The 22,338-nt window shown below is 38.2% G+C and overlaps 3 protein-coding genes across 3 annotated transcripts; 1 reads left to right on the plus strand and 2 right to left on the minus strand.

Annotated features, from left to right (window-relative positions):
- Nucleotides 1-305: 305 nt before the first annotated feature.
- Nucleotides 306-1,585, minus strand: ndufc1 (NADH:ubiquinone oxidoreductase subunit C1). The gene is made up of 4 exons (XM_065270614.2): nucleotides 1,430-1,585; nucleotides 749-852; nucleotides 583-650; nucleotides 306-410 (listed from the first exon to the last, which is right to left on the minus strand). Exons 1-3 carry the CDS (start codon nucleotides 1,473-1,475, stop codon nucleotides 591-593), a joined length of 210 nt encoding a protein of 69 aa, XP_065126686.2. The 5' UTR covers nucleotides 1,476-1,585; the 3' UTR covers nucleotides 306-410; nucleotides 583-590.
- A 532-nt stretch (nucleotides 1,586-2,117) lies between these two features.
- Nucleotides 2,118-16,144, plus strand: naa15a (N-alpha-acetyltransferase 15, NatA auxiliary subunit a). Its single transcript, XM_065273935.2, has 20 exons — nucleotides 2,118-2,374; nucleotides 3,833-3,917; nucleotides 4,059-4,163; nucleotides 4,330-4,487; nucleotides 4,802-4,936; nucleotides 5,552-5,705; nucleotides 5,828-5,947; nucleotides 6,032-6,127; nucleotides 6,211-6,317; nucleotides 6,394-6,466; nucleotides 7,807-7,976; nucleotides 8,074-8,226; nucleotides 8,311-8,439; nucleotides 11,696-11,909; nucleotides 11,998-12,191; nucleotides 12,299-12,407; nucleotides 12,489-12,587; nucleotides 12,726-12,869; nucleotides 14,755-14,852; nucleotides 14,925-16,144. The coding sequence occupies exons 1-20, from the start codon at nucleotides 2,321-2,323 to the stop codon at nucleotides 15,129-15,131; spliced, it is 2,604 nt and encodes an 867-aa protein (XP_065130007.2). The 5' UTR covers nucleotides 2,118-2,320; the 3' UTR covers nucleotides 15,132-16,144.
- ugl (ureidoglycolate lyase) lies at nucleotides 15,969-21,737 on the minus strand. Its single transcript, XM_065273936.2, has 15 exons — nucleotides 21,655-21,737; nucleotides 21,325-21,453; nucleotides 20,889-21,107; nucleotides 20,573-20,663; nucleotides 20,416-20,492; nucleotides 20,148-20,258; nucleotides 19,825-19,884; nucleotides 19,585-19,741; nucleotides 19,307-19,505; nucleotides 18,213-18,291; nucleotides 18,033-18,125; nucleotides 17,829-17,901; nucleotides 17,368-17,435; nucleotides 17,162-17,292; nucleotides 15,969-16,755 (listed from the first exon to the last, which is right to left on the minus strand). The coding sequence occupies exons 1-15, from the start codon at nucleotides 21,658-21,660 to the stop codon at nucleotides 16,593-16,595; spliced, it is 1,656 nt and encodes a 551-aa protein (XP_065130008.2). The 5' UTR covers nucleotides 21,661-21,737; the 3' UTR covers nucleotides 15,969-16,592.
- Between the last annotated feature and the right edge of the window lie 601 nt (nucleotides 21,738-22,338).

Raw genomic sequence — 22,338 nt, forward strand, 5'->3', positions numbered from 1 at the left:
AGGTTGAACGTTGGCTACTGCAGTTGAATTTTCCTATTGGATGTTGGGTCCAAGAAATAACTCTTGACGTAAGCAGGTTCAAGCTCACCACGCCCTTGTTACGATCTCACCACACACTTAGTTCGTCCCCTTTATCTCCGTTGGGATCTGCCCACTTTTCTTGCATTTTTCAAATATTGCAGTGGGTGGAGTCAGGCTCTGACCAGGGGTTTAGTTACTCTTTATTTCTGCTTGGTGCTAGGATTTATAACCAAAAACCAAGAAAACCAAGATGATCACTGGAGAGCAGCAAGGCTAACTATAGATTAGTTATACATACACATCTTTATTAAGCATTTTTGTACATCTTTACATGGCAGGAACATAAAATGGGAAAAGCCATCGATCCAGAGAAAACAGCAGTCAGTGGCCTGCAAAGAATAACAAAAATGAATAAAAATGTATACAAAATTAATTATCATGCACTTTACACCACACCATCATCGGCAAACTCTGATACAAGACGTTTGTAAACATCAGGGGAGCACACTAAAAAGATACACTGTTGATATATTTTGATTTATGAGACATAATTTAACTTACTGCATGAATCACTCCAGCCCATTCCGTGTTTTGTATTCCTGCACATCAGTGCTATGTTGTTTAATGAGCTTGTGGGGGGCAGAGAGATTGTGTTAACACTTTCAAATTTTGCTATCAGGAAACTGCAATAACAGATGTGTTCAAAACAATTAAAATGGATGATTACCAGTGCCCACAGGACAGCTGTGCTTCCAAATGCCAGTCCTACTCTTAGCATATTTGGTCTGGAGTAATCAGGGTTAGAGGCGGTGAAGGCATTTCTGCTAACCACTGAACGAGAGAAAATAAAACAGTTAATCAACCTTATTTATATTTATTGGCTGAAGTATCGGACACTTTTGGTTCCTTTTGTAGAATTTGCTTTAAATTTGCAAATGCATTAACAAATGAAGCAACAGCACATATGCATTATCCACTGCTGGTGATTTTCTAAACTAATACTTCTATTATAATGCAAAATCTATGTATATAATGTAAAATTTCCATTTATATATTCCATTATATATTATATATTAAGTATAGCATAATTTAAAAAATAACCAACTTAAGCTGTTTTGCTGGTTTAAGCTGGTCCTCCCAGCCTGGTAAAGTTGGTCAAGCTGGTGGGTCAGCTGGTCTTTCAGTCTGACCACTTAAGTCCAGTTTGACAGGCTTAAAAAGTGACAAACCTGCTTGTTACACCAGATAAAACCAGACTTCCCCAGCTTAGCGCATTGACTAGTGCGCTGCTAGTTGCTAAGCTAAGCAAGGTCAGTTAAGTGCATTGCTAAATAGGACGAATAAAGATAGACAAAAAACGTCGTGAGATTAAATGTACAACTAATATAATTTGATTTATAGTACTCACTCTTATGGATAGTCGACGTTCGCAGTAATAACCGACCGAGAGTCATTTTGACAGCGTTGATTATCCTAGACACAACGTTGTTTGATGTTATCTGTGCTCGATTATCTTCCCTACATGACTTGACCGACCAGCTAGCGGCACGTAGATAAATCGATCAGGAATAGAAGAAAGAAAACGTGCATGAAGAAATCATTTTTACTCAGTCACACATAATTCCCTCATTTAAGTAATATGCACGTATCTTAATGTGTTGAAACGCACATAAAAATGTTCAGGGAAACTTTTGAAATGAACAATTTAGGAAAAAACTCATTATACCGTGCAGCTATATACATATTTTTAATGACCTTACTTATAACTGAACTATACGTTTTATTAAATTTTATGCGGTTTAATACTGATATTTAAATGCTTAATTTAAACCTCACTCTAATGCACTTAAATTGATAATGCCATCTACTGGAAACAGTAGGTAATGTAGCTGTACGAACATTATGAGATGGGTCTGACACTATAGAACAGTATTGCAATGTTTATATTTGATTGTAAATTTTATTGCATCATTACAATAAAATAATAACAGTGGTGACGAAAAATAGGAAATATCCACACTATCGTTTTCTTTCACATTATGTTAATTTCTACCGATTCGTCCCCGCCTCGGAAACGCTACACACTCCACGCATGCCCAGTTCACCATTTGACCCGGGGAGAAGCAGCGTCGCCATTTTGGTTCGTAAGGGGGGCCTGCTGTCACCACGTGAAGGCGAGGAGCCCCAGACAGCGAAGTTCGGGGGGCTTTTACGATACAACAGACAATCCGGTTAGAGGATCACGGAGTGCGATTCATGATCAGAGCAAAGTCACAGCTATCACCATTCAGCAAGAACAATGCCCTCGATAACTCTGCCGCCGAAGGAGAACGCGCTCTTTAAGAGAATATTGGTAAGTTGGGAGAAATGTATCTGCAAACGAGTGCTGGATCGTTAATAATAGAAAGCAAACGTATGTCAGTCGCCTTCCTATTTTAGCCAGGATCACTCGTCGCTGACCCCACGAGGAATCTCCTAAGAGCGTTTAGCAGCCTCGTTAGGTATTTACGGAGGCTAAGAGAGGACATTGCTATTTTGCTCGTAGCATGACTAGTTCATGCACATTCACCCACTTCGAGAGCAGACGAACTTGTCCAGTACAGAGAAGCTAGCTATCTTAGCACTTAACACCGGATCTGTGCAAAACACTCTGTTTAAGTTTAATGCAGTTAATTATGTTGAATCAGTTAAATGATAAGTTAACACACAAGCTAACTATTCGCCACTTATAAAGCAGAACAAGCACACGAGTGCGTATTTAAAGACTTGAAGTGTAGCTTACCCCATGCATCTGTTTGGCACAGTCTTTAGCAAAAATGCATTATTTTGTGCAGTGTATTTCTTTAACATGGACACTTTTATTAGTACATGAAAGCCACGCCTCAAAACTGCAGTCACATTCAAGCTCCACTAATCATGTATTAGTATTAGTTTTACAACGAAAAGTAACATTTTAAGCCATAGCTTAAATATGCATCTTGCAGCCATTTTGAAAGATATTTTAAATAATGTCAACTTTGTATGTTGTAAATCAACAATTACTGAACTGGAATATCATACTAGCACGTTAAAAGTTGTACAACTCTGTGCATTATGTTGGTTATGATTCAGCATCTTAACTAGCAGAGAAACAAATGTGTGTTTTTATTTATTATAGTGGCGTCTACCTGATTTTAGACAATGTTATCATCTGACATGATGTATTTTTTTTTAACGTTTTTGTTTGTAAAAGAGACATCGGACGATAGATGGCACGTGCAGACAACAGTATTAAATGGCTCAGTCCCTAGTGTTAGAGAGGCATTGCAGCGTGTTTTTTGACAGGCAGTGCTTTGGACCTCTAAGCTGTTATGGTTACTGTTGTAGATATGAAAGTGTTTGTAATCAACATTTCAGCATCACAGTCTTTCCTTTAAGTCACTTTGTTTCTGTTGACCTGCATGGCAGGGATCACTAAGCAAATTTGAAAGGAAATTTGTTACAGTAGGTTGGGCTTTTCTGTTGAATCCTTTTTCTGGCATCGATGAGTATCCAGTGCAGTAGTTGACTTTAGCACCCTCGAAATCTTGTTAGCCTTTGTGAACTGATCTCTCCTATACGAGGTGCCAAGATGATTCACGTTGCTTTTATACTCGGAGTCACTTGACTTTGTATTTCAGCTGGTGGTTACATGATATGCATTCGCATTGCGGTTTTGATTTGTTTGGTTTTGTTTGTGAAATTTCACTAACCACATCTACGTTAGGACCTTTGTTATGCCTAGCATGCAGTGAAGATGTTTGTAGTGAGCATGCTATTTTTGTCTTTTTAGAGATGCTACGAACACAAGCAATACAGAAATGGGCTCAAGTTTTGCAAACAGATCCTGTCCAACCCAAAGTTTGCCGAACATGGCGGTAAGACATTTTCTTTTTGGTTTAAAAATGTGTAGGTTTAATGTTTGTGACCTCAAACAGAAATATATGGTTTTAAATATTCTCACATACTTCACCTTTAGTTGTCCTAAAAGGATTGTTGTTTTCTGACTTTTCCAACAGAGACCCTAGCAATGAAGGGACTGACTCTGAACTGCTTGGGTCGAAAAGAGGAGGCATATGACCTAGTGCGAAGAGGTTTACGAAATGATCTGAAGAGTCATGTCTGTATCCTTAAACCTTTTTAATTTTCTTACAGAACCATTAAAAACTGGTTTTCGAGACCTTGGCGTAGACCAATTAACTTTTGACTCAGTACAGCTCTATGTAAGTGGTTTCTGCATTGTATGCAATAGGTGCTGTGTTGTTCCCTGTCCTTAACTCTTCACCTCAGGTTGGCACGTGTATGGTTTGCTTCAGCGCTCGGATAAGAAGTATGATGAGGCTATCAAGTGCTACAGGAATGCCCTAAAATGGGACAAAGACAATCTGCAAATCCTCAGAGATCTCTCACTGCTGCAGATCCAAATGAGGGACCTCGAGGGTTATAGGGTGAGTTATTTCGAGTTATTGTGAAAGTGTCTGGGAACAATGATGAAATGATTGTGACAGGACAAGCAGCTGCGCTTCTGGGCTCTGCAGAGAAGCGGGTTTATTCAGGGTATCTTAATCCATAATCTGTATTTGAACGATGTGAAGATTAGTATAAAGTAAGGTTTAAAGTGAAGTGGTATAGGCTCTTTTAATTCAGTGTAATTGTTTGAATATGTCAGACTTGTAGTTTGGTTGAATACACAAACCCTTAAATGTTACACTTCAAACAATGTGGCATATAAATTAAAAACATACTTGTTGTGTGTTTACAGGAGACCAGGTACCAGTTACTGCAGTTGCGGCCAGCCCAGAGAGCCTCCTGGATAGGTTATGCCATCGCATATCATCTTCTGGAAGATTACGAAATGGCAGCCAAGATTGTAGAAGAGTTTCGCAAAACACAGCAGGTACTTTTTTTACCTTTTCCCTGTCTGTTGTATTATCAGCAAATAGTTTTTGTTTTATTATTTCCAGTGGACGATAGCTAGTGTTCCTAGTGAACACACAAAAGCTAATGTATTCCTTAAAGGGGACATATCATGAAATTCTTTTTTTGGTGTTTAAGTGCTATAATTGGGTCCTCAGTGCCTGTATCGACCTAGAAAATGTGAAAAAGATCAACCTAGTAACTTAGTTTTGATAAAATTTTCTTTGCAAGCATGTGGAAAAAATAGGTCGTTGAAATTTGGCTCCACTCGTGATGTCAGAAGAGGATAATACTGCCCCCTAATCTGCACTATCCAACCACAGCATTGACATTTAGTGCAGAGATCAACTCATTTACATTTAAAAGGACACACCCAAAAATTGCACATTTTAACATGCTATAATAAATTATTTATATGGTATTTTGAGCTAAAACTTCACATATCTACGGTGGGGACACCAAAGATTTATTTGACATCTTAAAAAAGTCTTGTTAAATGTCCCTTTTAATGCACTTTAAGTTGCTGTGGATCAAAGCATATGCAAAATGGGATATCTTTGTAGGTTTTTGAATGCCATGGATGTTTGTGTTTCAGACATCTCCAGATAAACTGGATTATGAGTACAGCGAGCTGTTGTTGTATCAGAACCGGCTTTTAAGGGAAGCTGGCCTTTTCAAAGAGGCTCTCGATCACTTGACCAACTATGAAAAACAAATCTGTGACAAACTGGCCGTAGAGGAGACGCGAGGTGTGTTTGTTGGTCCCAAATTATGGCTTTGCAACTTATCCAAATATTTTTATTTTGTATCTAATGTATTTTATTGTACGATCACAATTTTTTTTAAAGCAATGTTTGTATGATATGTGTAGGAGAACTGCTGCTAAGTTTGGATTGGGCTGGTGAAGCTTCAGAGGTCTATCATCGACTGCTGGAGAGAAACCCTGAGAACTGGAGCTACTATCAAGGGCTAGAGAAAGCACTCAAACCAAGTACACGCATATCCATTTGTTTAGATTCTGCTTAGATATTTTAGTTTTCCTTTAGCCCCTTATTGTTGGTCATGCTTTTTTCAGAGAGTGTAGAGGAGAAGCAGAAAATCTATGAAGATGCCTGGATTAAGTATCCTAAGGGCCTGGTGCCAAGAAGACTTCCCCTCAGCTTCCTCACTGGTCAGTTCTGGCGTTGTTAAATCGATAGGGCTGCACTACTCTTCTGATGTGTCTCTGTATATGACTGCGTTTGGTTCTTGCAGGTGAGAAGTTCAGGGAGTGTTTGGATCGGTACCTGAGGATGAACTTTAGCAAGGGATGCCCGCCTGTTTTTACCACTCTCAAGTCACTGTACCATGATAAAGACAAGGTGAGATTGGCACAGGAGAGAAATCTGTTCTGCGTCTTAATACAAAAAAGAAACAACATCTTGTCTCCTTTTACAGGTGGCAATAATTGAAGAATTAGTCGTTGGCTACGAAAAAAGTTTGAGGACCTGTAAAATGTTCAACCAAAATGGTGAGTACATACTCGACCACATGCCTTCCTGCTGACTTCAGTTTCAACCCTGCCAGTAATTCTAAACTAATGCTAAAGTCAGCAAGTTCGGGTGTGAAGTAAACCTAGTAAAGTGCTTTATTTTTTATCTCGCACCTCTCTCAACATCACAACAGCATCATGAATGGGCTGATAAAAGAGGCTAAAGTGCCCTTTTTTGTGCCATTCAAGTAGCCTACCTAAATAGGCACCTAAATAGGCTATGGAACCTAATAACAATACGCAAATATACAACCTTGTATTACACCACACTTTTTTCAACACATTCAATTTTGCTTTTAAAGACTCAACAATCTTATATACTCCACTCGCCAACTTTACTTTTACTTCATCCATAGCTACTTCTGCAACGCTCGCACCAACTAGGCTACGAGAAGCATCAACAAAAGTCGCAGTGGTGGTGACGTGATTGGTCAAATGTCATATTGTTGTTGCTTATGTGAAATTATATTAAAAACAACATTCTTGATCCATGCTACTACCCACCCGCAAGGAGTTAATTATCTTCCCGCCTGTGAATTTTTGGAATGTCAACAATCCACCCGTTTTTGACATGAAAACGTCTCTGGTTACGTATGTAACTGTTGATCCCTGATAAGGGAATGATGCGCTGCGTCTCCCTTGCCATACTTCCTGCGTCCTTGTAACTCCATCTTTGGCAATATTTCAGATAGCGATATACTTCCTGGCTCCCGCGTCACCCTGTCTTTTCGTTAAGCCTCACCATTGGTTGAATTTGATTTACACATTCAGATGCACTTACCCCTGGAGGCGTCCCCAAAGTGTCACCACAGTGACGCAGCACAAGTTCACTCAAAAGAGAACTGTAACACTATAAGAGGTTTATTTTGTGCTAACAGTCAGCTGGATGGTTATTATTCCACATATTACAGGGCTAGTTGCCACATGATTAAAACAATTGGACACAAAATATTGATATGATATGTTGATTAGCTAATTTGTATGCAAATGCAAACCATTCATGAGAAGTCTGTTTCTTAGCTTCTTTAGGTCAAGGTACAAGGTTTAAACAACATGAAGATTAAGTTTGGTTTAATCATTTGTAAATCTATATGCTATTAGTTAGGCATATTTAATTTATTTGCAAGTAATAAACTTCAGATCAAGATGACTTGCAGTACCTAGAGAAGCAGAGTGTTATCAGCATTATCTTTTATTATCTGGGAATAACAGACCTGGCCAATTAAAATCAAGCATTTCTGATAGTTATGCATCGTTGGTGAATTATGAAGTAGTGATCGCTCTGATGGTTAACAAGCGATATTGAATGTGATTTGCAGATGATGGTAAAACTGAGCCTCCAACTTCCCTACTATGGGTTCAGTATTTCCTGGCCCAGCATTTCAACCATATTGGCAAACAGACGCTTGCTCTTGAGCACATCAACGCTGCCATTGAAAGCACCCCCACCCTCATAGAGCTCTTTCTCATTAAGGCAAAGATATACAAGGTAAATCACACTCGGATTGATAAAACCACTCTTAAACATCCAAAGATAAGCTGCAAGAGCGATTTATTTATTTGTTTCTTGAACTTTCTGCATAAAGCATGCTGGTAACATCCGTGAAGCCGCTCGCTGGATGGACGAAGCCCAGGCTCTCGACACCGCCGACCGATTCATCAACTACAAGTGTGCCAAGTATTTACTCAAGGCTGGTCTTATCAAAGAGGCTGAGGAGATGTGTTCGAAATTCACACGGGTTAGTGCTTGTGAGAATTTTGTTTCTGTGCTTTTGTATAACATTTATTATTCAAGTGTATTCAGTTCATAATGTCATCTGCAGGAAGGTACCTCTGCCGTAGAGAATCTGAACGAGATGCAGTGCATGTGGTTCCAGACTGAATGTGCGCTGGCCTACAAGTCCTTAAACAAATTTGGAGATGCACTGAAGAAGTGCCATGAAATTGAGAGAGTGAGTACTTTATCTTTACAAACAACCCGAGTTGACTGAAAACACGGGAAATTTTGCAAAGTTTCTCGAGGTCAAACCGATAAAGCCAACATGGAAGTGACTTAAACTGCAATTCATCAACGGGCCACTAGAGGCTGGCTCCAAAAGGCAGTAAATTCCCGTAGACTACCATGTTAAAGTGCCCGTATTATGAAAAACTCACTTTTTCTGGGTTTTGGGGTGTTCATTTTAGTGCTGCCACTAACGACTAATTTTCTAACGACTAATCTTTCGACTAATTTTTCGAATAGTCGACTATTCTAAACGACTAATTAAAAAAAACTCAAGTGTTTGTTATTTCATTGTGTCCATTTTATTTTGAACCCACCGGTGTCATAAACAATATGAATAACTTAAATGTAACCAAATAAAAAATTACAATGTAAACAATATAAATAATAATATAAACTTCCAGTGCAAAGTAGATGCTTAACAGAAATATGAAATGTTTCACTTCTACTCTTTGATCTTATATTGCATTTTAACACAACTGAATGCTATTTTACATATTATCTGTTCTGTTGTAGCCTATAAAATAGTGACTAAACATGACCCATCACCTCGTTTTTATCCAACCAGCTGTTTCTTTAACTGCTGCTAAAATCCTGATTTAGATATGCAAAAATCACCATACATTTACATTGTAGCTTTACTGCTGTTGCTCTTCTCATAATTGTTGTTGTGTTTTGAGCCATTTCTTGATTTTAAATGCGAGTGATATAGCGCAGACAATTCGGTGCAAATTCAGAAATATAAGAGAATACACTGTTGTTGTTACATAGACTACAGAACACGGCATACAGCATCATAGGGAGGGAGAAAGCTCGCACACAGACTCACACTACTGCTAATCTTTCTTCAAGTCATGTTAACTCGATCAGTCGTCTTTGTCAGAGACATCTGTGAATGTTGACGTTTACGCAAAAAAGAAAGTACATTAAAAACACTGCCCCCTTTTCACTGTCACGTAAGAGAGAGGCGCGCGCGGTCGAGGCGCTGCAAGCAACATGAGTGATAGAGAGAGAGAGAGACGCGCTGAACACTCGCAACAATGAATTGAGCCGTTTAAAATAGTAAAATAAAAATGTAAATGGGAATCATGAAAAATCTATTTTTTGCGTCCAGTGTTGATTCCGTGGCGGCATCACGAGCAAACATAGCCTTTAACATCCAAAGACAGAGTCATTGTACTTCTCAAAAGAGTTAATAAAACAGTACTGACTAGCTCGCCATTTCATTAATAATCATATAACAGTTACTTACGTTGTCCTATTCTCTGTGGGTGTATCGTCAATAACTCCCGAGTGTTTTCGTTTGAGATGCTCGTGCATTGTCGTTGTGCTCCCGTGATAAGCCAGCGACGTTTGGCACGGTGTAACAGACCACTCTTTTATCACAACTTGGCTTAAAATACTTTCATACTTCGGAAGCTTTCCGACTCATAATTCCATAGACTCACCTGCCACCGCCAATTTTTCCAAATTAAAGCAGTGAAGGCAGGGGGAGAGGGAAGAAAGATGATAGCGTAGCAGATTAACCAGCAGGGCGCGCACAGCGCACAGACTGGTGTGGAGGTGAATTACATTGAGCCATTTGAGACATGAGACAGAATTACAGTGGGCCATTTGAGACCGAAAAAAATAAATATGCGACTCCTCGACTAAAAAAATTGCCGTCGACAAATTTTCATCGTCGATTACGTTGACTACGTCGACTATTCGCGGCAGCACTAGTTCATTTGTGTCTCTGATGCTCCCACACGCATACAAACTCCATCCATGCTGTTTTGAGTGAGATACAGGTTTCTGAATGTCCTCTGCCTTGAGTCTCAGATTGCGCGAGTTAAAACTCAGCTCCGTTGTGACGTAACAAAAAGTTTCGTCACATTCAGTTTGAATTTTCCCACCCACCACCCCACTCGCAGGTCTCCACCCACCAGGTAGTCACAAAATACTACATTTATGATGCTAGAGCTAAAAGCTTTTTGCCAAACTAACCGAGACCGTACGCCCCGGCTTTTCTGACGAGGCGAGCCTCTAATAACTTTACGGTCCGCATAGATATATACACGGTCCGGACCTCCCGCTAGCTTCTAGCAATTAGCACGCGGTCCACAAGCAGTATACATCCCCCGGCGGGTCTTAATTTCTTTAATTTGCGAAAATAATGCGTTTGAAAATGTTTATAACGGGAATATGTTAGTATGGTCCAGGGAAAACGTGTGTATTGTTCAGACTGCTACATCACAATTTACGCTGGAATCTTTGTGTCATGATGAGTTTGACACACCGAGACCGGGCCTTACAGCCCCGGCTTTTCTGACGATGCTAACCCCCGAGCCTCTTATAACTTTACGGTCCGGACCTCCCGCTAGCTTCTAGCAATTAGCACGTGGCCCACAAGCAGTATACATCCCCGCCGGGTCTTAATTTCTGTAATTTGCGAAAATAATGCGCTTGAAAATGTTTTATAATGGGAATATGTTAGCATTGTCCAGGGAAAACGAGTTTATTGTTGTGACTGCTAACGTAACATCACAATTTACTCATTGTGTGTCATGAGTTTCTTCTCCTGTAGTGTACTTATTAGTTATACTTTTCTGCATGATTTGTCTGTTGGCAACATAAACCGTTAATAATAATAATATATAAAATAACACCGTATGGTCTGTACTGCTCACGATACCACTGAGCATGCGCACGGGGACATGACGTTAGTAGTGGGGCGTGATCAAAGGAGCAGCAGCTCATAAATATGTAAGACTAGCTCAAAACGGCACAATCTGAACTACCCTGAAACAGAGGCTACTAGAGATGGGTAACAATCTTTTCCTACAAGCTATTTCGAGCAAACAACTTTTGAAACATGCTTTATGGAACTCATACACCTATATAACTTGTGGAAAAGCAGTCATAAGATGGGCACTTTAAGATGCTTTACAGCAAAAAATAATGTTTACAGCCTGGTACAAAAAGTGACACGCTGCCAAGATGGTGACTGTAGGCTTTGCCAACTATTGGCTTCAATAAAGCTCTTCACAAACCTATGGGTGACGTCACAAACACTACGTCCATGTTTTTTACAGTATATGGGTCAAACGTGACTTCACAGTTAACAAACATGACAAGTTCTGGTAGAATTGCTTTATGAATTAATTGAGCAAAATAAATCCTTTTTTCTATATTCCTGACTTTTACTCTTGCTTTTCCATTTACAGCATTTTGTTGAGATAACAGACGACCAGTTTGATTTTCACACATACTGTATGAGAAAGATGACGCTGCGCTCCTACGTGGATCTGCTTAAACTAGAGGATGTGTTGCGCTTGCACCCCTTCTACTTCAAGGCAGCACGCACGGCCATTGAGATCTACCTCAGCCTACACGATAACCCGCTATCCGACGACAACAAGGAGTCACAGGCCGATAACGGTACCATCACGCTCGCATTGCATTTAAACCCAAGAGGAAATGTGTGTGTATGTGTGTGGTTTTCTCACCCATTAAATTTCTCCCACAGCCAACCTTACAGACAAGGAGCTGAAGAAGTTGCGTAACAAGCAGAGGCGTGCCCAAAAGAAGGCCCAGTTAGAGGAGGAAAAGAAGAACGCTGAGAAAGAGAAACAGCTGAAGAACCAAAAAAAGAAAAAGGAAGAAGATGAGGAAGAAATTGGTGGACCTAAAGAGGAACTCGTACCAGAAAAACTAGCAAAGGTGCTGACACACACTTCGAACAGACAAACTGTACTGTAGCTGTATATAAAAACTTTAAGAAGAGAGATATTGAATCGAGTTTGAGTTGAGTTTTATGATCCGTTCAGGTTGAAAGTCCTTTGGAGGAAGCGGTGAAGTTCCTGACTCCCCTGAAGAACTTGGTTAAGAATAAAATAGAGACACACCTGCTGGCCTTCGAGATCTACCTCAGGAAAGGTGACTGTACTGACTGACCCTCGTGATTCATAATGCATCAGTCATGAATAATTTAAAACCCTTATTTGCTTGTGTTTGTAGAAAAGTATCTTTTGATGCTGCAGTCAGTCAAGAGAGCTCACTCGTTGGACCCAGATCACCCATGGCTCCACCAGTGTTTGGTGCGGTTTTTCAAAGGAGGTACGCTGCGTACTTTTAAGAATCAATTAAGTGAAAGTTAACGAACTAGAAAGAAACAATAAACTAAATTTAAACTTAATTTTAATTTAGACTAGCACACATATATTTCTACATTAATATTTTGATGTCTGTTTTCAGTGTCGGACAACAAGGACATGCCGGAGGCAGTGCAGACGGTTATAAAGCAGGAGATCACAAAACTTTTTGGAGAAAGTGACCCTAAAACCTTCAACAAAAACTTCCTGAGCAAGCATGTCAACTCTATACCACATAGACTTGCAGGTACATGTTGTTTTAGTTTCTGTTATTTTAATGTTAATCTTGAGTATCTATAGAGTAGTATTACATACTTCATATCTCCGAAGAGTCTTGAGTTTTATAATGTTTATAAAAGGCAAATCAGCCCGAGCTTCTAGAGGTGTACCGTGGGCTGAGCGAGTCACAAGCAACACAAACAAAACATTATCCCACTATAAGGAATAATTGACGACAGGCCATTGAATTAAAAGAAAATAATGCACAAACAAGGTGGTAGTGCATTGTTTTTAGATAATTCAAAGGACCGGAGTAAATTATTTTGCTTAAACTGCTGTTACCACAAAAATTGCTCTGGTGCCTATTTTTCTTTAACCTCTTCAACCCTGAGGACCCTGTCCCGGGTCCAGAATTTCGTATTTTGACTTAATATAAAATATTCTTTTAATCTTTGATGCTCCGTCATGGACCCCAGTAACACATATGAGATACTGTTTGAAAGCTTAGAGTCTCTACTTTCTGCAGATATGCATCACTTTGACACATCTTTTACTGTAAGAAAGTTATTTACACTTAATTTACACTATCACCCCCCCAATATTTTATTATATCATTTAATATTTACATATTTCATATTTTTCAAAAATGACAAACATGGGCAAGTCTTATATCAAATGAAAGCTCTCACTCTCAGGAATAAGGCTACAGCGTTATTTTTGTTCTAATATCAACACATATCCAACAATCATCGAATGAATAATAAGGTAAAAAATTGTCTTTTGTAAACATATGTGAAACTTGAGTGTGGACTGCCTCAGATAGCACATATAGCCACAAATGCTACACCATCTTTTATTTTAGGTCCTACTCTAAACAATGAGTCCATTCACAGCATTTTCTTTGGTTGTGTGCATATATAATCCCTTGCTATTTATTATATGTGCAAAACAAAAAATTCATATTTATATGAAAAATGTATTTTCACACCCTTTAGTAAAATAAGAATAACTTTTGAATGCGACATGCTAAAGAGTTCATTCTTTTTTTGGGTGTTTACTGTCTGCTGCTGTTAACAACCAGAACTGTCTGCAGTCTGCTAGAGCACCCAGAACCAGAGTTATACACTATCAAAGACAGTATTTTCAATATAAAAAAGAAAATTTGGTGTTTCATCATATGAAAAACAACATAAATAACAATATTTGTCACAAACAGCAGCTTTTTATGTAACTTCAAAGGGTTTTCTTTAAAATGATATAAAGAAATTGCATTTATTCCACTGTATGTGGTTATGGGGACACTTCAAATGTTTTTAGGCAGAAATTGTATACAAAAAGGGTATTATTCCTCCCTTCAGTTGGAGTAAAATAACTTTTGCATAGATTATGATAGAGAAAAAATTCCTTTTTCCTCTGTAAGCTGACAATTGCTGGAATCAAACAAAACTGTCTGCAGGGACCTGAGATACCCAGGGCCAGAGTTATATACTTTCAAATAAAAACTTTAGAAAAAAACATCAAAAAGCGCCTATTTATTTTTGTGTTTATTAGAGGACTGATATCACATACAACCACGTTGAGCACTTTTAACAGTGTTTTATGTAATTTCAAAGGGTTACCTGTAAAATGATACCAAACTTTTGTATGTAAACCTCTGCATGTGGGTATGGGATGCTTTTGAAATTGGGTAGGCCAAATCCAGGCAAAAATCCCCAAAATAGCTTCAGGGTGTAAGAAGTTAAACTTTGTGATCCTGTCTTGTCGTATATATTGAGGTAGTGATTTAAGCACCTTTCCAGCACTGTGCTCTACCTCAAATTTGTAGCTTTGTATGAAAAATTTGAGCCGTTAGTAATCCATGCATTTCAAGCTTACTTTTTTGCACCCTAAAATGGTCTCTTTGATGTACGCAGCTGCTAAGATGATGGTCTATCTGGACCCTTCCACTGAGGCGAAGGCTGCTGAGCTGGCAACCTCTTTAAACGAATCCCTAACAGGCAGAGCCATTCAGGTATGTAACTAAAGATGACTAATATTTGTATTACTTAACATGTTATGCTACATCTCTGATGTCTTTGTGTAGATATGCACCGAGGTGCTCCAGGCTTTGAGGGAAAACAGTTTGGGGTCACACCAGGAGAAAATTCTGGAATCATACCGTGCGTCATGTCACGGCCTTTACCCCTACGCCCTGGCCTTCATGCCCCCTGGTTACCAGGACAACTCTGCACTGACCACTAATGGAGATCTGTCATCCTGCGACCACGAGGACATGCCCAATGAGATGTGAGCATTTCAGGAAGGAGCAGGGAGGCCGTTTTATGGCCATCAGCATTTTGAGACGAGACGCCCCACGGAGGTTGAGACTCTACTGCACTAATGAGACCACAGTAACCTTCCGCCTTCGCTTCAAACTCAATGGAGCGAATGAGCAATAGGGGAAAAAAAACCTGTTTTACTCCTTTTTTTTCTTTCTTTCTATGGGTTTTTTAATAAATACAGCCAATTTGGCTCTTACGCTAAAACAGAACAAACGGTATTACAGAAAAAGCGAAAGATGTCAAAATGAACTTATTGGACCTAACTAATGTTTATAAGACATGCATCCGTTTCATGTTTTAAAGAGTAATTTATATAAAAGAAGAATATTAAAGAGAACAAAATAGTATCAAGAGGAGCAATACTTCTGGTCCAGGTTTGACTTGCGCGGTCGTGTGCCAAACCTGTGGGGCGAAGCCTTAGATGCGGATAACGGCACCTGTTGTTGAGGGTTCTGGGCGGGGAGGGGGTGGTCAGGGTGAGTGTGGCAATGAATAAACGTGACATTGAGTTGCTGGGCACAAAGCAGTTCCAGGATCAGCTACCAGGGGAGCCGGCAGTCGAAGCCCAACAGCTAGCAGGAGAGAAGTGCGATGCTCAGCCAATAAACTGATAAACGAGTTGATGGGAAGGTCACCGGGAGTGCCGAGGAGAGGCATACATGCATCTCTTTATTTTTCCTCTTTCATCGTCTGCTGCCTTTAGGTTTATTCACTGAATGTCTCAGCTGTGGCGTTGGCTTTTGTTGGGCTTGTAAGACTTGTACTGTGACTGTTTCTTTTGGGTTTGTTTGGCTTATTTTATCCCCCCCCCCCACTCATTGTTTGGGTTCCCATGCTGGTTTCAACTTTTCTGTTTTTTGATTTCTGAGTTTTTCTTTTCCATAATACAAGACGCAAACATACCACTGTCTGAATTCTGAGAACATGTTTTGTCATTTCACACTCACACTGTTACAAATAAAACAAAATAACAGTACTGTGATTTTATACTTGTTGCTTTTAATTTACAAAATTGTGTGTACAATGTAGAAGTGCAACTGCTTTAATAAAATTATAGGTGGCGGTTTTCATAAGATGCAAGAGGTAAACCAAACCATTTTTGCCTTGCTGGTAAAATTAGTTGAAGTTTGTACTTTTATACAATTTGTAAATTAATAGTTATTATTAGAAAAGTTTTACTTATTTGGCAATAGATTTGTTTGCATAAAAGATGCCTTTGAAATCTAAAATTTTAAATGATTTGTGTGCTATAATTAAAAAAAGATTATAATATTATATTCTTCATAATAATCACGGTAATATTTAGATAGGAGAGTTGGTGTTTATTTGTGGGATTTAACATTTGTCAAAAAAATTGCATGTTCTGCACATAATTGATTGGGTACTGATGTACTATTTACTTTGTGTAAGTAAATCTAGATATGAAAGTGTTAAAGTCTGGCTTTAGGTGTGGTATCCATCTTCTCTTGTTGGATCTGAGAGCTAAGAAAAGTGTGATCCAGATTAAGGTAGGTGGTGATGAATTCTGGGAAATCATTTTTCTGCACTATTTCTAGAAACATGGACACAGCAGTCATCAATCTCTGTTCATCTCTAAAGAGAGAAGGAAAAATAATGTTAATATTTGTCATTAAGCTTTAACAGAAAATGATTTGCATTTTATTAAAAATGCACTGTAAATGTAACAAATATTCAATTATATTGTACAGTAAAGACATCTGGCAATAATTGTATTTAGCCAACATACAATTTTAAATTGACCAAACTAAATTTAAATGTATTAAACTATATATTAAGAAGATTCAATGCATCGATAGGAGAAGCCTGATTCGACTACAAGTCTTATTGTCGAAACGTCACAGATGTGTTGAAATGAGGATCATTAAATTTTGGCTGTATATAGGTGCACATTATCTGATTTTGCGTATAACAGTTTCCTCCCAATATATTAATATACAGCCTATTATGATAATGCTATGCAAATAAATATATTCCTTACCTGCTTGTTTGGCAATGTATGGCTGTTTTCAGATCTCCCATCAGATCTTCAGCCAAGCTGTGGACTAGAGCTCTTGTCACAAGCATGCCATTATCTTCCAGTTTCACCTGGTGCCGGATCCACTGCCACACCTGATAAATGATATATCCTTTATGTACCCTATTCCTTTACTGTACCCTGTATATTGGGCAGTGTTGCTAACTAACCTGAGACCTGGATATCTCAGCCGTTGCTGAATCCTCAACCTTTCCCAGATAAAAGAAATGGCCTTTGCCTGTAACACAATAAATAGCCATCTTAATTGTTTGCACATTAAAGTGTAATTTCTTGTGAAGCAATGTCTCTACTGTTTGTGCGTTAATGTATTTTTATACAACTGCATTGCAACAATGCAAAACTTGGAAAAGCATCTGTGTATTGATGGTTACGTGCATTTTCATATATGTTGAAGAGCTTTATATACACTCTTCCTTTTTCAGATATGCCCTGCTGTGTTTGTTCTCTTTCTGTGTATGTATATTTGCAATATGTCTGTAGAATAATGTAAGCCAACAAATGACTGTAAATGTCACACAATATTTGTCAATTGTCAAATATAAATAAAAACTTTTTGTAATAAAAAAAAAGTAACTTAATTGCAAAAAGCCATAGTTGGTAAGCTTGCCACCTGAAAGCCAGGCTTCAATGAAGAGGACTCCCACAGCAATGTTATATTTCAATCCATATAATGTTACTCCACCCTATAGAGATGCAAAACATTAAAAATATAACCTAGGACGGGACAGAGTACAATGAGCATTTGTAAGGTAATGTGATTTAAACCATATTCATTCAACATGTAAAGATATGATTTGGCCTAAGTTTAGCTGACCGCAGGCATAATGAGCAGGTCCTCAGGTGTCACAGTGATGTCATCACGCAGCTGCAGGAGCTGGTTCTGACCCGAAGAGTGAACCTGGAACAGCTATGAGACAATCAAAGACACTAACAGCCTTTTTACGTGTCTATGTTAGTGATGATAAAGGACAAAGACTGGTTTGTGGTGACTTACTTTTTGCATGGGCTCAATTAGATCCATGTCGTAGACCATGAACCCATCAACTCCTGCTTTGATCTCTAGCAATTTAAGTCTGCATTAATACAAAAATGTTTATTTTTATAAAAAACACATATGATTGGAGCTGGGTTTGTCTATTTGAATATGCCTTAGAATAATGTTGGGCATTACCCAGATAGCAAGCAACCCTTCAAACAATGTTAAAAAATGTGATTTCCCATTGAATCAATCTCACATTTGCATTGAAATTTCAATAAACCACAATTATGGTAATCAGTGTTCGCTTTAGGTGACTTTTAAAAAGATTTAAAAAGTAAAATCTTTCTTTGTTCAGTGTTTGTATGTCTTTAAGTAGAAACACATGTGCATTGGAAAATAGAGATGTGTTTCAAAGTTAAGTTGACATTAGCTTTTAATAAAAATGTCAAAATGAGATAAAATTAAGCTACTTTACATAATGAGATTGATCCTTTTGTTACTGTTATAATAGTTCTGGTTTTTAAATGCACTGTGACAAAAAACGGAAACAATTACTGACACCCTACAAATATCAACAATGGTGACAATTATCAAATTAATTCAGATAAACGATCAACTGCAATGCATGCCTGGAGTCATGGCCAACTAAAGCAAACACTGTTCACCATAATGGTGGTTTGTTGAAATGTCAATATTTTTCCAATATTAATGGCGAGTGCAAATGTGATATTGATTCAATGGGACAAATCAACTATTAAAATTAATGTACTGAAAATACAATAAGTAACTACAGTAGGAAGAAAATAAATCGAAAGCCAATAAAAAGAAAAAATTGAGTAATGTGGCTAAGAGATTTTTGGCATTTTCCTTTCCATAGTTTCTATGGCTTTGTTGGGGTCTTTAAGTGGTTGTTTACTATCAAAAAACCTGTATGACATTCTGACACCTGCACTCTCAGAAAAATTATACAACACTGTCCCCTTCAAAAAGTACACATTTGTTCCTAGTAAGTGCATATTAGTACCTCACAGGTACATATCGATTTATAAGTATGCAGAATATAACTGAGAGTGATTATTTGTTCAAGTTTAGCGATATCAGTGTCTTGCCTGGTGACAGTATGGAGCACATTCCTATAGAGGTCACTCTCTTTGTCTCTAGGCAACAACAATGCTGCCATGCCACCTGTTGCGAGGGCACCCCTGCGATGGCACGTCTGCACCAGCAGATCCATATAGCTGTGCAGGAAACGCTTCTCCATATCCACATATTTACTGCGGTCAGGAAGTAGGAAATCAGCCCGATGGCCTAAAAAGAAATGACATTGTCTAACTGTCAATGTGTTTGGTTTAAAATCATCAGAACCTCATAAAACCCATCAACTGACCAAATTTGTTCACAAAGGATGCCGAGTAGTCCCAGATGCCACAGTTTAAACCAGCCGAGTGCTCCTTGAGCTCATACAAAATCTCCTCCATTTCAAAAGAAGCAAGGACACACTCGATAAGCACTGTGGCTTTTATGCAACATGCTGGCAGGCCAAGCTGAATTTTAAAAAAAGAAATGCTTTCAAGATTTGTATATTTATATTTTGAAAAAAAGTCAAATCTATGTCAAACAGCTCTACCTTTTTCTCAGTCCAGAAAAAAATCTGACTCCACAATCTAGCTTCCATGTAGCTTTCAACCTGCATAAGAGAATAAAAACGTATTTTGGGGATATAATTACCATCCAATGAATAAGATATGTTTGATTCATTAAAAATCCTGTCTAGTTAAACTGATTTAACTCATAATGCACGCACCTGTATTGCTCAGTGGTAGCATTTTGCATGGGCAGCGCAAGAGGTCATGGGGTTTCAACCCAGTGAAATGTATACATTGTTATGCACTATAATTTGCTTGGGATAAAAGCGTCTGCTAAATGCATAAATTTAAATGTGACACCGACCTTGGATAAATAGAAAAAAGGACCACTCTGATTCTGAAGAAGCAGCTTTGCATTATGAAACATCAGCAGACCAAAGTCAAACAACGGACCTGGAACTTCTCGACCATTCACCTATACACAGAGACAATAAGTACATACCATAAATCCATAATATCATTTAACAATACAACATTATACAGTAAAGTTAAAAGCTGATCAGCAATTTCAAACACAGAAATTATGGAGAAACATCCAATATGGATATTATTATAAATGTACAGATCTATACCATCATATTGTGCTCCACCATGTTCCATGCACGAGGGCGGAGCATCAGCACTGGAGCCTGAGCAATGGGTGGCACATCTATTTAAAACCAATATAATAGATTGTTAATAATGGACATTGGTTTTGACAGAGCAAGTCACAAGAGAAAAAGCACTTACTCTGAAACTGGTTGTGCACAGCAAGGTAAACATTATAAATGCCTTTAATTTGATTGTAGTATGTTGGGCAGTTGCCATCATCAAAATCCACCTACAGCAGAATAGGACAATAATAAATTGAATTGAAGAACCTTTACTTTTGGCTTTCAAATCAGGTGAACCATGACAATTCATTCAAGCAAATTATGTGCTCAGAATATTTTTGTATTCAATAAATCTTTTTATATTAAATTTGTTTTAGATTATGAAGTACTGACCTTACCTACAGAAAGTAATGTTTGTATTTTGTTACTTTTTATGGAGTGCCTACACTAACCTGTAACCCCTGTGCGGTGGATTTGAGACCTTGTATGAAGCGTTGCGTATCACAGGGTGAAAGGTCACCGATGTCCACATGTCTGCAGTGTAATCTCTGTGGGACAGGATTTACTCTCCAGCTGGGATCGTTCCGGATGTGAACTGTGTCCTTCAGAAAATCTGGCAGCTCGCCAGTCAGATCCAGCTGAACTTTACGTTGGACCCTCAACTTTAAGACCTGACGGTCAAGAGATTATGTTTGAACATCCTCCCAAATCGTCCTATATTGCACAATATTGTTTTTCATCATTTATGCTAAAGAAACAATTGTATCTCTATTAATTCAAAATCATAACATAAAGGTTTTGAGCTCAAGTAACACTGCTATATTTGGATCTTTAAAAGCATACATGGACAGTAAATCCTGTGTAGGTTATCATATTTAGGTTTCAGACCTTGTCAACTTCTGGCTGGAAGGTAGAGATGAGTTCAGACAGAAATGTTACTGCATCAGTGCTGAATAGTGTGTGAAACTCTTCCTCCAGTCCTGATGGAGGCGTTGCCAGCTCGACACCTTCCCTCACCTTTTATCAGCACATTAAACTGTTAGTATCTATCTTCAGATAAACACGTATCCAAACAGGAGATTAATAAACGCACGCGGATATTAACAAACACGCACTTACATAAACATACAAAAACAATGATATGCTTGTTCTGTACCTTAATATACATTTTATCCATTTAAATTACTAGTATATAAAAACAGAAACAATTTAACTTACCAACATTTTTGCAGTCGTTCAGTAAAACTAGAGTTGGACTTTGGTAAGTGTCATTGCTCTGTTTAACTTAAGCCACACGTGACTAAAATGCCCCCAAAACCTTTAATATTAGGCTTGTTCGACTTCATGCGGCGGATGACGTTAAGTGCCGCGAGAGCGAGACGAAATTACACTTCGTATGATTTCTCGAAACGTTCTCGCGGTACTTTGACGTCATCCGGCTGTCGGTTCTTGCAGCGCCGCATGAAGTCGGACAAACCTATTTATTAAGACAGCACATATCTAAACGTTAACTTTAAAATAATAAAAAAGATATTTACTTTTCATGAAGTAACACTTGCTATAAAAAAATATTTCTTTATGTTTACAGTTAGTATCATCACTGCCTATGTACATTTTAGGAAAAAATGCAGTAATACCACGCAATGTATTCCATACATTTTATAATTTCTATACATTTTCATAAATTTCCTGTTAATAGTTATTTCTTTCCACTATTTGTATCACTTTCTATATGTTATGTCTATTTTTTATATAATGTTTCTGTTCTAAAATGTATTTAGCCACTTTGCAACAGTTAAAAGGACAGTACAAATAAAATAACTGTATTTGTGCTTTATTTTAGTGCTCATTTTATGTTACCGATTAAGTGATTTTATTGTTTAGTTGACAAATAGCGCCCGG

Source organism: Paramisgurnus dabryanus, chromosome 16, assembly GCF_030506205.2.
Source record: "Paramisgurnus dabryanus chromosome 16, PD_genome_1.1, whole genome shotgun sequence".
NCBI classification, from domain to species: domain Eukaryota; kingdom Metazoa; phylum Chordata; class Actinopteri; order Cypriniformes; family Cobitidae; genus Paramisgurnus; species Paramisgurnus dabryanus.

Excerpts from the sequence above, each read along its gene's own strand:
- ugl (XM_065273936.2), bottom strand. Across the intron at positions 19,506-19,584 it reads ATCCTTTGTGAACAAATTTG|GCCATCGGGCTGATTTCCTA; the intron begins GTCAGTTGATGG and ends ATTTCTTTTTAG. Across the intron at positions 18,126-18,212 it reads TAATTGAGCCCATGCAAAAA|CTGTTCCAGGTTCACTCTTC; the intron begins GTAAGTCACCAC and ends ATTGTCTCATAG.
- ndufc1 (XM_065270614.2), bottom strand. The coding sequence starts at position 1,475 with ATGACTCTCGGTCGGTTATTACTGCGAACGTCGACTATCCATAAGA. Across the intron at positions 853-1,429 it reads AACGTCGACTATCCATAAGA|TGGTTAGCAGAAATGCCTTC; the intron begins GTGAGTACTATA and ends TCTCTCGTTCAG. Across the intron at positions 651-748 it reads CAGCTGTCCTGTGGGCACTG|CTCATTAAACAACATAGCAC; the intron begins GTAATCATCCAT and ends GCCCCCCACAAG.
- naa15a (XM_065273935.2), top strand. The coding sequence starts at position 2,321 with ATGCCCTCGATAACTCTGCCGCCGAAGGAGAACGCGCTCTTTAAGAGA. Across the intron at positions 2,375-3,832 it reads CGCTCTTTAAGAGAATATTG|AGATGCTACGAACACAAGCA; the intron begins GTAAGTTGGGAG and ends TTGTCTTTTTAG. Across the intron at positions 7,977-8,073 it reads TTAAGGCAAAGATATACAAG|CATGCTGGTAACATCCGTGA; the intron begins GTAAATCACACT and ends TTCTGCATAAAG.